The 16,826-nt window shown below is 43.0% G+C and overlaps 1 protein-coding gene across 2 annotated transcripts; it reads left to right on the top strand.

Moving 5' to 3' along the window:
* The first annotated feature begins 1,986 nt into the window (after positions 1–1,986).
* CNOT11 (CCR4-NOT transcription complex subunit 11) lies at positions 1,987–15,630 on the top strand. 2 transcript variants are annotated; one of them, XM_082336876.1, is made up of 7 exons: positions 1,987–2,366; positions 3,123–3,287; positions 7,626–7,778; positions 8,355–8,557; positions 9,343–9,545; positions 12,516–12,612; positions 15,282–15,630. In XM_082336876.1, the coding sequence occupies exons 1-7, from the start codon at positions 2,039–2,041 to the stop codon at positions 15,477–15,479; spliced, it is 1,347 nt and encodes a 448-aa protein (XP_082193002.1). In that variant the 5' UTR covers positions 1,987–2,038; the 3' UTR covers positions 15,480–15,630. The 2 variants fall into 2 exon arrangements, with proteins under 2 accessions (XP_082193002.1, XP_082193001.1); XM_082336875.1 differs by lacking the exon at positions 15,282–15,630 and adding an exon at positions 13,702–15,270 and having other exon boundaries at positions 2,010–2,366.
* The last annotated feature ends 1,196 nt before the right edge of the window (positions 15,631–16,826 follow it).

Below are 16,826 nucleotides of genomic sequence, written 5' to 3'. Positions count from 1 at the left end.
CCTAGTCTCTCTAGCAGGTTTAAAAGACACCCAGGAACAGCCACTTGGGCTTCTTCCACTCTGCAGGCCACTGACATGGTTTCACCTTCCCGGTCTATTGCAATGGTTCTTCAACCCCACAGAACCAAACTTCTTTCTCCGACAGGAACAGAGAACTACAATTTCGCTACAGGTCAGCAAGACAGAGGGGAAGACAAAGTTGGCCTGTTCTCTATATCCTCAGCTCCTCTGTAAACTGAAGTGTCTTCTCATAGACTGAGCGTTCAAGTCAGCTGATAAAAGTTCATCTTTCTACCTATTTACACAGAAATCCATATGAGTTATGAGGAACCTTCTCCCACAAAGTCTTCCTCTCTAAACTACTGAGCCGTCACATTATTTAACTGAAGATATTCAACTTCTCTCTATGTATCACAAGTAAGGGTGGAAAGCTCTTGTTCACGTCCATGCTTTCCCAAGTTCTCCAGCTAGCCCTACTGCACACCTACACAGATTATTTCATCCACCTCCAGATTTGATCTTCCTCCTAAATCCTACAGTTAAAGTCCTTGCTGCAGTTGTTAGTAAATTCTAAATTGGCCCAAACTTCCAAGGACTGCTTTGTTTCCTTGAATCCACTGGCCGCAGCAGGAAGCTCACTGGCATCCTCTTCCATCTGCTTTGCTATCCTAGCTGTGTATCTTGCAAGCAGACTCTCACTGTGATCCAGTCAGCTGGTGACTCACTGCTCCGTCAACGAGCCTTTCAGATCACACCTCACATGGCTGCAGACCGTGTTTTTTTCCCAGAGCCGTCATTTTTTAATATCAGTATATGGATGTGAAGCCTTTACGCCTCCCAGATCTTGGTTTCTTTCCCATCAATAATGTGAATTAAAGAACACATCTATTATTTGGTCTATATTCAGAACACTAGCTTTCAGTTTGTATTATTTTATTATATTATTTTTATATGAGTTATATAATTTATTCAGTTTCTAATTGAATCCCATCGCTTACACCACCATGGCTAACTAGAAAGCCAGGGTCTTCTGGGCCGGGTGACTCGGGAGGAGTACTGACACGAGAGGAATCGGCCAGCAGCAGCAGTGTCTGCTCTCAGGACTTTCCAAGCCCTTCTCCTCTCAGCAGGTACCACAGAAAGCTCTTGCTCCAGGCCATGCCCTCAGCACTTCGTCAGGCTGTGCCTGATGTGCCCGTGAGCCGCTGTCCCTCAGGACGCGCTTCCACAAGGCGGGCTGCTGAAACAGACGGTGGCACCGAACGGGGATGCTCTTCCACCCCCGACCTCCAGCCACACGCTCCTGCGGCTCGCTGTCCTTCAGCTCTGCCGAGAACCCCACCAGCGAAACGGACAGCTCTCGGCTGGGTCACGGCAGAAGCAGGCGAACGCTGCCCTCCAGGCCGCCCTTTGGGCAGGGCGGCGGCGGCGGCGAGAGGAGGCGGGCAGCCCCCTTCTTCCCTTCCCTTCCCTTCCCTTCCGTCACCAGAGGCGAGGCGAGGCGAGGCAGCCCCGGCTGCCGACTGAAGCGCGGCCTGGCCGCCTCCCCTCCTGCCCGTGGCTCCCAGGGAGGCGGCGCGACCCGGCCCCCGCCGCCCCGGGCGCCGCCGCTGCCTCCGCGCGCCGCCGGGCTCCCCCTGCCGGCCCCAACGGCCGCCGCGGAGCCGCCCGGCGGCGGCAGCCAATCGCCCGCGCCCGCCCCGCCCCCGCCGGCCGGCCGGGGCCAATCCCGTTCCGCCAGGCGGGGGCGCGGGCCGGACGGCGGCTCCCCGCCGCGCGGCCAATCGCGCGCGCGCGCCTCCGCGTCGCCCCGGCGCCGAGCCGGAACGCTCCCGTCGCCTTACGGCCGCGCCGTAAAGCGGGGCCGGCGCGACAGCGCGCGCGCGCGCGCGTCGTTACGGCAGCGGGGAGCGGCGGGGCCGGGCCGGGGCGGATGCCCGGGGGCGGGGGGAGCCCGGCGCCCGGCACTCAGGTGGGAGCGGAGGCGGGCGAGGCGGGCGGAGCGGCGGGCGGCGGCGGGGGGCCGGCGGGCGGCAGGATGAGCCTGTCGCCGAAGGAGCTGTCGAGCCTGCTGAGCATCGTGTCGGAGGAGGCGGGCGGCAGCACCTTCGAGGGCCTCTCCAGCGCCTTCCACCACTACTTCGGCAAGGCCGAGCACTTCCGCCTGGGCTCCGTCCTCGTCCTCCTGCTGCAGCAGCCCGACCTGCTGCCCAGCCCGGCCCAGCGCCTCACCGCCCTCTACCTCCTCTGGGAGATGTACCGCACCGAGCCGCTGGCCGCCAACCCCTTCGCCGCCGTCTTCGCCCACCTCCTCAACCCCGCGCCCGAGCGCGGCGGCGACGAGGCGGAGCGCACCCCGCTCTCAGGTGCGTCCCGCCGCCGGGCCGGGCCAGAGCCCGGCCACCGCGTCGGTGTCGCTGCCCCTGCCCGCTCCCGGCCTCCCGCCGGTGCCTTTGCGCTTCCCGCCCTTGGAAGAAGCGGTGGGAATTTTTCATGGCGAGCGGCTCGAGGCTTGAAGTCAGCCAGGCCGCTTGGCAGGAGCGGGACGGTTTTTGGGGGGAGAAGGCCGTTGCGAGAACCTGGAGGTGATCGGAGGCTTTTGACAGCTTTAGAGCTGTGAAACAAGCCTCTTAAAGAAGTACATGAGAGTGAAACACTTTTTCCCACTTCAGTAAATGCAAGCGTGACAGCGATGGGTAAAACCATTTTTTAAAAGGTTTCTAAAAAACCCGTTTTTTAAAAGTTTCCAAAAAAAACATTTTAAAAGTTTCTTTAAAAATTACTTTTATAACTTACAGTAGGAATTGCAATGTCTGGCCATATCTAATAGCTCACTAGTTGTCTAAATTAGAAAGCATGTAGATAAACCGCTGTGACTGACTGATGTTGCATGTCGAGATGCATGGTACCCAGCAGTATAATGCTGTATTTCACATCACTTTAGGAGCTGAGGAGGTGGCGGTTTTGTGTGCACTCACAAAGACTCTTCAGTTGCACTGCTCTTGCCATAAGTAACACATTAGTTTGCATTTTATTTTTGCTTGTTCTGTGTGAAGCATATGGAAACCATTAATGTTACTGCCTTAAAAAATCAGGGATTGTTTTCCGTTGTGTCTCCACAGGCTTCTTACCTCCCATAACTCCTCCAGAAAAATTCTTTCTGTCTCAACTGATGTTGGCCCCCCCTAGGGAACTGTTCAAGAAGACTCCTCGGCAGATTGCTTCAATGGATGTGGGGAACATGGCCCAGTCAGTGGATATAAGTGGGCTTCAGCTGGCATTAGCAGGTAAGGAAGATTTGTGGCTGTGGTTCAGTTATGAATGGAAACGCTAATTGTAGTGTGGCTGTGAGTTACCTGAGAAACACTCTTGTCTATCTTAATTATGAAAAAGGTTGAACTATGCTTTAGGGTCTTCAAGCCCATGTTCAAGCACAAGCCCATGTTCAAGCACATAAAGAAACTTCAAGCAGAGATTAGGCCTTAACTGTTTTATCCTACTTAACAAGCAGCTTTTTAAGCATATACGTCACTGCCTTCAACATGAGAACATTTTGCAAGTATAGGAAGATTTTCATCTAAAGCTTTGTGTTGTGTTTTTTTTCTTTTTTCGGGTGGGTTGTGGCTTTTGTGTATTTTTACCCCTTTTCACTCTTTGCAGTATTTCTGGTGTGACAGAACATAGCATAACTGTCATGCTGTCACATACCGGTACTTTGGCTGCACCTGGCAAATTGGCTATTACAATTATATCTTCAGTTTTATAAAATAAAGTCAGATCTTACAGCATTAGCTCAAGAGTGGGCAGGTGGCCTACTTTTACTGGATTGAAAAGAAAAGCAATGTGATGCTTATCCTTTGACAGGAGAAAAGGAGCAGGAACGTGATTGTTCTGATCACATTGACTGATGAGTCACATCTGGAGCTAATCTGAAATAGAAAATATTGTTGGCAACAAGGAGCCAGTTTGGACAGCAAAAAATAGTGTTTTTTTCCCTAGGTACGTGCAAATTGAGCTGCTCGCTTGAAAACGGACCATCCCACTTCTATATCTGTACAATGTGGTTTACTGCTCTGAGGTCAGGCACTAACTGGGCTTTCTCCGTCCTGCGGTTGTATCTTGGTATCGTTATTTTTTCTGTAGAACCTGTCACTGGCTTGTTTACAGTGTACAAACGTCCTCTGGTGTCCTCCTCAGCTACTATTTCCACGCTGTGGGATCTTTCGAAAATGCCATTTGAATACTCTAACACACTTTCAAGGGGGAAACAAACCCTTCCGGTTCATCCTGTCTGTGTTTTCTAGAATACTTCTTTGAATTCAGATTTTGTGAAACTTCAGGTAACTTGTGATTTTTAGCATGAGGCGTACGTGATGCCTTAAAGAAGCCTGGAGTTTTTTTCATTTGTTTTTATTTGTTTTCCCCTTGGTACTGTGTTTTTTTTCTGAACAGTTTGTTCTCATTAAAACTAAAACACGTAGAGAACCTCAAAACTGTAGTTGTATGGATGGGTACTCTAGGCCATGCATTTTAATTTGTCCTTTATTTAAAATAGAAGACACTGATGGCTTAAAGTACAGTATAAAGTCATTAATGGGGCTTTGCAAAATTAAGCCCTGTAAGATGTGCTTGTATCATTATTTACATAATACAGTAAACATGCATAATTGATTGCTTATGAGCAGTTGTCGGAATTATGTAACAAAACAAGCTGCATCTGAAAAAGCTTCATGCTGTCTTTCTCAGGCTTCTTGCTGTAGCTCCCTAGAATAGATGTCTGCTTTCTGTTCACTTTCTTAGAAGATAAATCTTTTGCTCATTTTAATATTGTGATGCTTCTTGACTGTCTATTTGTCATGTTTCAGAAAGTCTGTCAATTTTTCAGACGTTTTCAGTGTATTTCTCCTAATGATTCGGTATGCAGGATGAAGCTGTGCCGCTGACAGTGCATAAATACTTGCATTATGATGCTTAGATACAGTGTTTAAGGGGTGCATTTACACCCTTTCCCCCCCACATTTCATAGAACATAACAGTTGTGAGACTTGGTGGCCCTTCAAAATTGTGGTCCCTGAGATCAGTTTAGGGCTATTTAGAGCAGGATGATTTTGACTTGCTTTAGACTATATGTGCAAAATCAACTTAAATAATTTAGAAAGCGTTAATTTTTTTCAGTCAGTGTATCTATACCAATCTTTTTTTTTGTAAAGGGAGGAAAAAGTGTTTGGCTTGTCTTCTGAACTTGAGCTCATTGTGGCAATTCACTTGCAACTGTATGGTGGTTTCTCTGGGTGTGGTTTTCGTTGTTTCCCCCCCCCCCCCCCCCCCCCATTTGTTTGGTTTGTTGTTTGGTTTGTTTTTTCCCCCCCAAAAGTAGAGTGTTGGAATAGAGCATCTTGGGAATGAGTATTAAAACTTGCTTTGTTATCTTCTCCCTTTGGTCTACAGAATGTTCATTCAAGCCTCGGTCTCTCCCTATAACTTGGTTTTGTTCATCTGGTGTGTTAACGTATAAAAAAATGTCACTTTCTCCTAGTTGCAGGGATGGGTCTTCTGGGAAAGTGCTTGTAACTCTCTGCTAACCCTTATTAGATTTAGGAGTAACTGACCTTATTAAAGTTTGTAATACATTGCAGAACTTTCCTTTAAGAATCAAAGAAAGTTTCTTTTTCCCTGTAAAAAGAAAAAAAAATAGCTCTACAAGGGAATCTAAGTGATTGTCTTCAGATTAATTTTTCTGAATTTAAATGTCTTGGTTCAAGATGCTATGTTCTTTCCTGTTAAATCAGCATGTTCTAATTCTCACTTCTGCTTACCTGAAACTGTTGATCCAGCCCTAATTCTTGAAGCAGTGAGGGTGAGCTTTTGAGTGTCAATGCATGTAACTAAGGCCTCATGCAGGCTTCTAAAATCAGTGACTTGAAGGACTGTATCTTAAACATTTATACTTCTAATTAAGCATCCTTAATCATTTGAGATTGTGGGGATACAAACACATCAGTGATTTTACCAACTGAGAGATTTAAGTTCTAGACTATAAATAAAAAGACTGAAAAAAGATGCCCAATGTTTGGGTTTTTTTTTTTTTCTCTGTAGAACTTCATTTGTTAAATCAACCCTTCTGTTCAGTGGCTAAATGAAAGGACTCACAAACTGGAGTTTGAAACAGTTTATAAACTCGAAGACATGTTTTATAAACCAGCTCATTTGAACTTTGACTTTAAAATTGTTTGGCCTTTTTTTTTTTTGTTTTAAAACAACTGAAAGGTATGCTAGTTGTTGCCTTTAACAGAAAAACATACCCTGCTGTGCTGCTTCAGTAAGCATATATGCAAACGTTTGCATGATCTGAAATAATTGGATAAAGTAGGACAGAAAGCCAAAAAAGGAATTAGCAGTGGGTGTTGCTTTGTTTTGATGATCCTTTTGTCCCTCACAGTTTCAGCGTCCCTTGTGGATTTGGTTGGAGTCATATGAAATAGTTCATACCCATGGGAAGCCGGGAAGGGCCAGCGTAGTTGCACAAAAATGAGCAAGCACACTTTGCTTGGAAGTGATAGGGACAGTACACTAAACCTGACAGCACTACAGTTAATTAATGAGAAAAAGAAGCAGTGTTTAGTTTCATGTGGAACTTTTTCAAGGGATTCCTTGTGTGGTACCGACAATTTTGGACTTCAGATTAATTAAGGCTTAATCTGCTGCTTAATGGCCTCTGTGGAGGAGGGGAGGAGTGTAAGGTGGTGTTCTGTAGTGGGTTTTTCCTCTGTTTTTTGTCAGCTGGGGTTTGTTTCGGGTTTTTTTGCCAAAGGAATGGAAAACATGATCTCTCAAAATAATACAGAGAATATAGGAGATCAGCCCTTAAGTCATCAGATACAAAAGAGTGATAGATTGTGACAGAAGGACACCTAAAACTCTGACAATGCAAGTATTGAGCCCCATAGTCTTCAAGTCTTCAGCTGTATATACTAAATTTAATATTATTTTAATGTAACCTTTTTATGTTCTGTAATTTGGGCTTTAAAGGGACACTTTCAGCTCCTCTCAGGTTGGCTTTAATGACAACATATGTAGAATCACATAACAATTAAACTCCATCTTTTTCCACACAAGCTCTTGCTGTAGCTTGACAGCGAACGCAAAAGCAGCTTACGCAACGCCACTGAAACGTGTTGGATAAATTTGAATAGCTGACTTCAGGTCTAGCATGACCATTATTGTGGCGGAGCCTGTGAATGTATCTCTCTGGATTTTTCACTCCCCTGCTCTGAGAAGTGATTGCAAAACTAGATATAGCATGTGAACTCTTTCAGGAGTACCACGTGAACCTACTAATCTGCTTTTAGACGCAGATTACATCAGTTGCTTACCTTTTCTAAAGCCAAGACTGCGTTTCAGATTCATTTCTACTTCTCTATCCTCGCTGCATACCTCTGTCCCTTGCCTGTTAGCTGGCACTCTGAGTACTAGCTGCCTGACACAGTACTAAATTTCATGTTGATGTTATCTGTTTTTTTTAAGCTAGTTCTTCTCTAAAGCTGCTTGTTTCTCACTACTTTTAGTATTCCAGGCATCTCTGTTTCAATTTTATGCTTTAATATTATGGACTGTCCCTCTTTCAGAACGTCAGTCCGAGTTGCCAACACAGAGCAAGGCCAGCTTCCCCAGCATTCTCAGCGATCCTGACCCAGATTCTTCCAACTCTGGTTTTGACAGCTCCGTTGCCTCCCAGATCACAGAAGCCCTAGTGAGTGGACCAAAACCTCCTATAGAAAGTACGTGCATTTTCACATCTTTGTTTCTGTAATTCATGACATGCTATGTTCTTATACTTCTCCAGATGAAATGTAATGTAATTCAGAAGTATTTTCAAGGTATGAAATGGGAATGAAGATGAATGAAACAGTGCAAAACCGTGTCAGGCTGTCTCCGGATCAGACTCCATAGTGTTCACGTTTCCAGACTTTTAAAAGTCTGGAGCCTGTCTTCAAGCTGTTACCTGTGTCATCTGTTGGCTAAAACACTGGGTCTGATGCCCTTCAGATCTTAGTCCCCTACACCAAGATCTGGACTGACTGTTAACGCCTTCCAAGGAAGCAGTTACTGTGGAAGGAAAAGAGACCATAGAACCAGTAACCTAGTGATCTGAATCAAGAGGAAAAACGGGCTGATGTAACAGCATCACTAAAAATCAGAAATAAATGTTTTTCTGGGAGGCAAATAAGATCGTAATGCTGTTCTCAGTGTTACAATAGCTTGAAGAAATGGGGGCTTCGGGGGTCGTCTTTTTGTACTGATGTAAAAGTGAATACCTGAAGCTTAAAAAGCTGTTCCCATTGTTGCCGTGTTAGGTCACTTTCGACCAGAGTTTATTCGACCGCCGCCTCCACTCCATATATGTGAGGATGAATTGGCATGGTTAAATCCAATAGAGCCAGATCACACAATTCAGTGGGATAAGTCAATGTGCGTTAAGAACAGCACTGGAGTTGAGATAAAAAGAATCATGGCAAAAGCTTTTAAAAGTCCCTTGACTTCCCCACAGCAAACACAGGTAAGTATCACGCACTTTTCTGTCTAAAATGACTTTCTAACAAGCTGTCTATTAACTCATGTATTTTAGAAAACTTGGGTCACTTTAATTGATCTGTGTTTGGATCCAGGAAACTCCAAGGACTTTAAACTGTAAAAACCCAAGAGTTTTGACTTGGGTTTGTATGAATAAGGAAGAAGTCATTAAATTTCATAGCATTGACTGGATATATTTACAGTAGATCGATAAGTGGCACCAATATTTTTCCACGTGGAAAAATCTTCTTTATAACAAAGTTGTTCGTGCTTCTGTGGAAGCTTTTGACCAGTAATTATTTCAGAAATGCAAACACCGTTGGTTTTTTTTTCCTCCTCAATTTGATAGTATTACCCCTGATTTCAGGGTGCTTTTTTGATAATCATTATGCTAGCACTATAAAATATCCTTTTTTTGCAGAACTTTTTTGACAACAATGAATGTGAAATTGAGGTTTCTTTCTGCTGGACAGGAAACTAAAGAAGGCTGAAACTTTTCATGGTTTTTTTTTTGTTGGTTTTTTTTTTTCCCTCCCTTCCGTGCCAGCCACTGATGAAAGACTACTAAATGCCTTATTAAAGGTTTTATGGGCACAGTTGCCTTTACATGGAAATTTTAAAGTATACCTCCCGTGTCTTTCAATAGAGATGCCTAAATCTAAAGGGTTATCATTCTCCTGTAGCTTAGATGTATTATAGCAGTTTCTTCAAGCAGTAATGTGGATAGTTAAGGAAAAAAAAACAACTGAATTTTTTTTTTTTTCTTTACAGCTCCTTGGAGAACTTGAAAAGGACCCCAAGCTTGTTTACCATATTGGTCTCACTCCTGCCAAATTGCCAGACCTGGTTGAAAACAATCCCTTAGTAGCTATAGAAATGTTGCTGAAACTGATGCAGTCTAGTCAGATAACAGAGTATTTTTCTGTCTTGGTTAACATGGACATGTCCTTGCATTCAATGGAAGTTGTAAATCGGTGAGTACTATTTCAAATCGAAGAAGGTTCCCTGAAGTATGTAAAGTAAATAACTGAAGAGTTATTAAGTGATTGTGAGGCTGGCCGCAGGGCTGTATTTGGATACATTCCAAAGACTACCAAAAGTAAATGTAACTGAAGAAATGACTAGTCAGATTACAGTGACGGAAGAGTATCAAACTGTCATTCCCTTTTCAATTTCTCTATGCTGTTTGTGGTGGTGTGTTTTTTTTTAATACTCTTCTAATCAATAAGACTTAGTGTGCTCTGATTGATCCTGCAGAGGAAGAGAGTGCTGTGGATTTGTTGCTTTCTACAACTCCTGGACTGTCTGTTTCTTTCATAAAGGCTTTACTTGCTTTTTAGGTAGTTCCTTATTGGTGGTGCCTGTAGGTAAAGAAAAAAACTGTTATTTTAGTCCAGACTAAGTTTGTAAAGTTAGCTGTGGGTTGGTAATAAAGAATGGAAGCTCTCGAACATCTTCAGTGCTAAGTTCAGAGAACGCTGCCAATTTATAAGTTCCTTTTTACAGCAGTGCTATTTTAAAATATTACTGTAATGTTAACAGCTTCGTATTAGCAGTAGCAAAACTGCAACTTAACAGGAAAAAAACCCACAATTTCCCAGCAGAAAGATGTGATGGTGGAGGCATAGATATTACATTTTATATTAATTGTTTATAATTTATATAATAATTAAATATTTTGGTTTAATTAAAACTAACATAACTTTATATTAATTATTTATAACATGCCATATTTTACCATATTAGGTATGGTAAAAAGCACATTTCTTGTGCAGGTGCTATGCTAGTTAATCTTTCAGTCCCTGCTCCAAGAATGGAGAGGCTTATTCAAAGAAAACACTGTGTTACTCTTTAATATTAGCAAAGTGTTTCTACTTTGAAAAGAATGGGGAAATACATATTGTGTTGTGGATAACTTCAACTGGAGTTGATAATTACTAGAAAATCATTTTATCAAACTGTTTGATATGTTCAGCTCAAAACTATTTAAAATGGTTATCACTTAAGGGAGTCTGTCACTGCAATCTATAGTATGTCTAAAGTTTTATTCAAACATCAGTTTCCTGGCTAATACGTACATTTCATTAGCAAGTACGTGTCCTATGTCCCAGAAAGCTGCAAGTTTAGTAACTGACTTGCCAAAGGACCAGTTACTGGATGTGTATGGTTTTGTCACTGCGGTGACTGTCACCCCCTCTAACGGGTCACAATCCAGTCATTCCTGATGAAGAATTCACATTCTGTTATCGTATCTTAAAAATTAGCCTCATCTCTAGTGTCTGTCTTCTCTTTCAACTGAGGTAGCAGTTGTGTTTTAATAGGACATCTGGAAATGTTAATTTTGATCCTTCTTGAGGTATGCTTGTGTGGAAGATAGAAGACTACAGTGGGACAAAGGGCAGTTATTGTGAGAATCCTCCACAAAACGTTAATGCCACGCAGCTAATCTGCTTAAACGCAACTTGTATTCTTGATGTGGCTTAAGCAAACAAAAGGTAGCATTGTTAAATAGCCATCCTGCTTTACGTTCATGCCCCGTCTTCATTGGGAACAACTTCTGCATATAGGTACAACCCATTTTCTTAACAGAATGCTAGCCCCTTCAATGGGAAAACTTCTCAGACAGCTAATCTCCACAAGCTACAAGAGTACATCTCTCCCCTTACTTTCTTCCATTTCTTGGCAATTACTGAATGAGAACTACCAAATCAGCCTTGTTCAGCAGCCTCTTTGCAGCAGAGTTGAGTTGATCACTTGAGGAAAGAAACGTTGCTGGAATAAATCCCTCCCTACTGGTGCAGACTCACAGCAGTTACTGCCCTGAAGTTGGGCTGATGGCCACAACATGGAGAAATAGTGGTAAGAAAAGAGCTCTTACTCCTGTCCAGGACAGCTACACCACCACTCAGGCATGCTGGTTGTCCCACAACGTAACTACCATAGGAACAACTTTTCTCAAACTGCAAAATGACTGTTAGTGCAAACAGGGAGACACTGATTTTTAAGTGAAATAAGAAAGACAAAAACTTGAAACTGAAATGTCCCAAACATGCACTGTTTGCCCTATTTCCCCTGCCCCCCCGCCTTCACTACTTGAGATAGGACTGTGATTAAGAATTACTTTGGTCAAATTCTGTTGTAACTTCATGGCAGTTTGGCATTTAGTGTACGCTGTTATCTTGAGAGCTGTATTGCTTTTTCAATTAAGAAACAGTGGCAGCTCCAATACTTTAGTAGTCAGTACTGTTAAACCACAAATAGGTCTGCTTTGCTGTTAACCCTTAAAAATAAATACACTAATGCCATTGTTCGATGCAATAGTTCTCCAGTTCTTCTGTAGTAAGAAGCTTCTGAGATTATCGTGCGTCATTAATCTCTAGTTAACATTTTCATCTAGTCAGGGTCTCTTATTTGAGCTGTAGATAGTCACGTTGTTTTGGTTCCTAGGACTAAAATTTGGATCTGAAGGAACTAAGGAAACTGATCTCTTGGCCTAACAAAGGAGTTCTTCCGGTTGTGTACTTAAGGAAGGAGCTCAGCATCTAGATTCAGTACCTGAAATTCAAATATGAATAAGCAAAATTGTATTGCAGTGCTTATTGCAGAAGAATCTTGGTGCTCGGACAGCTTGGGGACTTCATCGTAAACTGGAAACTAGTATCATTGACTCATTTGTGTAATACATAGCAAATATTTGTAGGTGTGTCAAATATACTAGAAAGCAATCTAACTCAGCTTCTATACTGTGTCAGAGTTAAAAAAGTGTTTGACTCTTAATGAAGAAATTTAAATGATTAAAAATATATCTGCGGAAGCTGTCAGAAATTGGCTTTGTATGACATGACTGGGGATAAACTAATATCACAGGTTTAACTCATTCGTTTTGCAATGGAATCACTAGATTTATGGCTTCATAAACCACTGGATATTTTTAATTCGAACAGGCTTACTACTGCAGTTGATCTTCCACCTGAATTTATTCATCTTTATATCTCCAATTGTATCTCCACCTGTGAACAGATTAAAGACAAATATATGCAGGTGAGTACTTTAGTAAATTGGTTAGGAAAAAGGGTCCCATATATTGCTCTGTGTAATATGCGCTGAGATTTTATAAGGCTGATGATAGCATTACGTTATTCTGTCTTACTGCTTCTTTATTTCAAAGGCACATTTTTTTTTTCCTAACGCACTATGCAGTTCTTTATAGTGTTTAACAGATGTTTCTTCACCTTTTTACAAGACTCACAGGTAATTACTGTTTCCTGTTTTTTCTGTAGACATAATACTCTCCTCCCTGGCAAAACTGCAGTTTTATGTGACTCAGGTCCTTACACGCAAAAGGTTCATCTGTCACGCAGTGTGCCTTTTCTTCACCCTCAGTATTAGCTGTTTGCCTTCTGCTTAGTTTTAAGCTTCAAGTTTCTTTTCTGTACAAGTGCGCCCACCACTTCCAGACCTTTGAGGTAATGTTACAAAACTCACGTGGAAGTCTTGCCCTTCAATCATGACTATTGCCAACCCACAACAGCTTGCAGGTCTCCTCAGAGACCTAAAAACCTGCTTTCTGTTTTTCTAACACCACACGCTCTGCTTCCCAAGCCTGTCATACTTCTCCAGTACCAGCATGCACGTTGTAGCCACTTCAAGGATCTTTACCCCCTGGGGAGGTGTCCACACCTTTGGCACACAAGGTTGTCTACATGCTGCGTGAGGTACTTCCTTCTATCCTAAACCGATCTGCTGCTTTCACCAAGTGCCCAGTAGAACTTGTATTCCTGTTGCTACGTCACTGGTGAAAAACAGTTCCATGTTCAGTTTACCCAAGGCTTTGTGAATCTTGACCAAGTCCTGCCTCAGCATTTTCCTCTCAATACTGAAGACTGCAACCTCTTCAGTCTCTCGCAACAAGGCAGCTGTTCCTTTCCCTTAAGCTTCTTCTGGTGTCCTTCTCTAGCTCTACTACATCCTTAAGCTGCAGAGATGAGAATTGTGTGCAGTACACAGGGTATGGGTGCAGTGTGGTTTTAGATAGCAGCAAAAACTCCTGTGTCTTCTACTCGGTACCCTTCCAGATGATGACTAACCATTTGCTGTCTTTTGGTGGCTGCTGATGTTTCCCTGCCTTAGGACTCGGCCAGATACACGTGGGTGGCTTGATCTGTGACCTGCTGAATAGCCGTGCCTATTGCATTTGGCAGCAGAATAGGAAAACGGCAGCAGACCTGGGCTGCAGCTGAGAATATGCCCACAGAGGGGGGCACTGTGCTCAGAGGGGCTGCTGAGAGCATATAGCAGCTGTGCTTCAGGCGCACGGGGGACAAAAAAGAACAGCGTCAGGACACTTACTGATCGCCAAGTAGCGTGCGAAGCTTGTGGGATCTAACATTTGTTAATACTGCGTACGAGGCCTCACAGCAACTGAGACACAAGACGTTGTGTTTGAAAAGCACGGTGCAAAACCACTCCTATTGGAAGTGAAAGAGGCACGGTCCTCAGAGACTGGGAGTCAGCCAGCATCTTGCATTTGTACTTTTGTTCTGTTTCGTGTTCCTCAGTTATTACTCTTGTAACTTAGTTTGTGTTGCAGAGAAAACATATGTGGTACCTTTTGATTGCGGTGAAGGAAATAACTTGTTCAGTTTCTGAATTTTCTTGGTATAGGTAGCAAATTTTGCAGCAGTAAGCTCAGTTCCTGTAAAAATAGTTGGTAGCTTATTGTCAGTGTCAATCTAAACCACTTTGGACACTTAATCTATCAAGTCCCCTCAGTTCTGTCTGATAAACATCGTTCGTGTACATAGTTGCTTTTAGATAAAGGTTTTGGTTCAACTCTTTCTCACAATGTGAACTATGAGACCACTTCAATGATAAAGATCTGCTTTTGTCCTTGAGAAAAAATGTATAAAGCAGACAGTTAGTGACTGGATCCGTGTATGACAAATTGCAGGCCCAGTTGCTAGGTCTCCATTTCCCAACTCCCAGCTGCTCTACAAGGTGTTACCTAAGCAGCCCTTAGGAAGGAGAAACCCTTCCATGATCCCATCTTTTCACTGTAGCAGGCGGAAAATCACAGCTCACAGCCATGAGCTCTGAAGTGTCGTCTCGGATTAGGTGTCCCTGCTACTGTCTGTCCTTCTAAGATAGAGCAAGAGGGTCGTCTGCTCGCTTGGCGAGAGAGCACTTCCCACAAAGCAAGTTTGGGATCAGTTCTGTGCTGCTGTCACTTCCCAGCTGGAGTGCCTTTATCGGTGACTGGGGAATTTTGAGATGTGAAGCTTGTTCGTTTTGCTTCATGGTGGTGGTGTAGAAAATAAGACTAAGCAAGAGGGGTGACCCTAGTGATGACATCATTTTGGGCTATGATCTCCTCTCTGACTTTAATCAGAGATTACATAATAAAGAAATTAAGTAAGTACAGTGCATATGTAGATCTGGTGCTTCATTTGTGCATGGGATTAATCTTGCGAAAGCTCCTGTATCCAGAAGTAAAGTACTATGAAGCAGAGGAGTCCATTTTTTTAAATACAGTAGCAGTGTGGGAGGTATAACAGTAGGGGCAGCAGGTACAAAGCTTGGGAACAAAATTACTGCTGAAGCTAAATTGATTTTGAAATGCCTCAGTTGTACTGCTGAGGGCCAACAGTCCTTTAACTGACTCGGTTGCAAGCATTTATTTGGATTATGAAACCATCTCTCTTCTGTTTCAGAACCGCCTGGTACGTCTTGTTTGTGTCTTTCTTCAGTCTTTAATCAGAAACAAAATTATTAATGTACAGGACTTGTTTATAGAAGTGCAAGCATTCTGTATTGAGTTCAGTCGGATACGAGAAGCAGCTGGCCTTTTCAGATTGCTGAAGACGCTGGACACTGGGGAAAATCCATCAGAGACAAAAACATCAAAATAAAACCACTCTGTCACTGGCAAAAAGAAGAAAAACCCTGCCAGTGTTCTATACCAATCACTTGTATATTTTAAACTTAAATCACTGGATTAATGATGTAATACACTATAAATAGCGTTTTATGCATTTAAACAATAAATAATGCTTTTTCTGATACACATGCTTGAGTTTGTGAAATGTGTTAGGCCTTACACTTCCGCTATTTTTGACTATGGGTTAAGCTCTGTATGTCCTACGCATATCCTGAACTGCAGGCTCTAATTCCAGAAGGGATGTAAATGATACTTGCCACTTCACAGCAAATTTAAATATTAATCTGGCACTCACTGTCTTTGTGTCCAAAAGTCAGCTTGCATCAAAGTAAGTAACTTTGGTTCCTGCTTGCCCTTTCTTTCTTGTTTAAGACCTTCTAGAAGCTGGATACGACTTCTAATGATGCGTGCTGGTTTTGGTGAGTGAGGGCAAGTCTGTCTTGATGTCTAGAAAAAGCTAAAGGCTTATCTTGACATGGCAGAAATGAAGCGTTGGGTGCTGTAGGCTCAGAGCGGTACTCTCTCTTCTCAAGATCACTGAATTTTTCCAGAATACTGGCCTCGTACCATCAGTAGTTGAAGTACTGCACCTATGTTGTGCTTGTAAGTGTTTCACTGAGGAAAGATGGTCCCATTCCATAAAAAGCTGTCATGAGCCTCTTCTCACTTCAGAACCTGCATGGGCAGTTGCTCTGTGGCTACCAAAATTAAAGCAGCCTCTTCCTTCGGAGTACCGCTCTGGTGTTAGATGCCAGGTGTTGGGGAAACTGAGGAAGGAGTCTGCTAAAGTATTATTTTAAGCTGATGGTAGAACAGCTGCTGTTATTTAAGCCCTGAGACTAAAAAGGAAAAGAACTTGAAATGCTAGCTAGTTCTCATTTAATGCTGCTTGATAAATGAAAGCTGTTTTAAATCTGCACCTGCTTCTCCAATTTTTATGAAGTGCAAGATCAATAATCCAAGGTCAAGACTGTCTTTTACCACCTTCTTTCCAAGTAATTTAAGTTGCTAAATCGCTTGGATTGAAAGTCCCATTGATCTCTCATCTCATGCAGCATCATCTGTTGGTAAGAAGTCCTGTGAGAAGTGTCCTGCAGTCACCAGGGGTTAGACTTGCATAGCTTCCCAGAGTTAAGATGTATTAGGCCAACTAAAGGAGCATTTATGTAAGGTCTGTTCCAATTCTAGACATTCCGTCTAAAACCGAAGACACTTCCTCTAAGTCACTGTTAGCAGCAACAGTTAACCTAGCTTGTGCACTAAATTTGTACCTTAATGCTTTACATCTACTAAAGTTGAAGTACAATTTGACTATCAT

The sequence above is a fragment of the Platalea leucorodia genome (genome assembly GCF_965183815.1).
Source record: "Platalea leucorodia genome assembly, chromosome: 2".
In the NCBI taxonomy this organism is placed as follows: domain Eukaryota; kingdom Metazoa; phylum Chordata; class Aves; order Pelecaniformes; family Threskiornithidae; genus Platalea; species Platalea leucorodia.
This window is presented reverse-complemented; position numbering and strand designations above follow the sequence as displayed.

Excerpts from the sequence above, each read along its gene's own strand:
- CNOT11 (XM_082336876.1), top strand. The coding sequence starts at position 2,039 with ATGAGCCTGTCGCCGAAGGAGCTGTCGAGCCTGCTGAGCATCGTGTCG. Across the intron at positions 8,558-9,342 it reads CTTCCCCACAGCAAACACAG|CTCCTTGGAGAACTTGAAAA; the intron begins GTAAGTATCACG and ends TTTTCTTTACAG. Across the intron at positions 12,613-15,281 it reads TTAAAGACAAATATATGCAG|AACCGCCTGGTACGTCTTGT; the intron begins GTGAGTACTTTA and ends CTTCTGTTTCAG.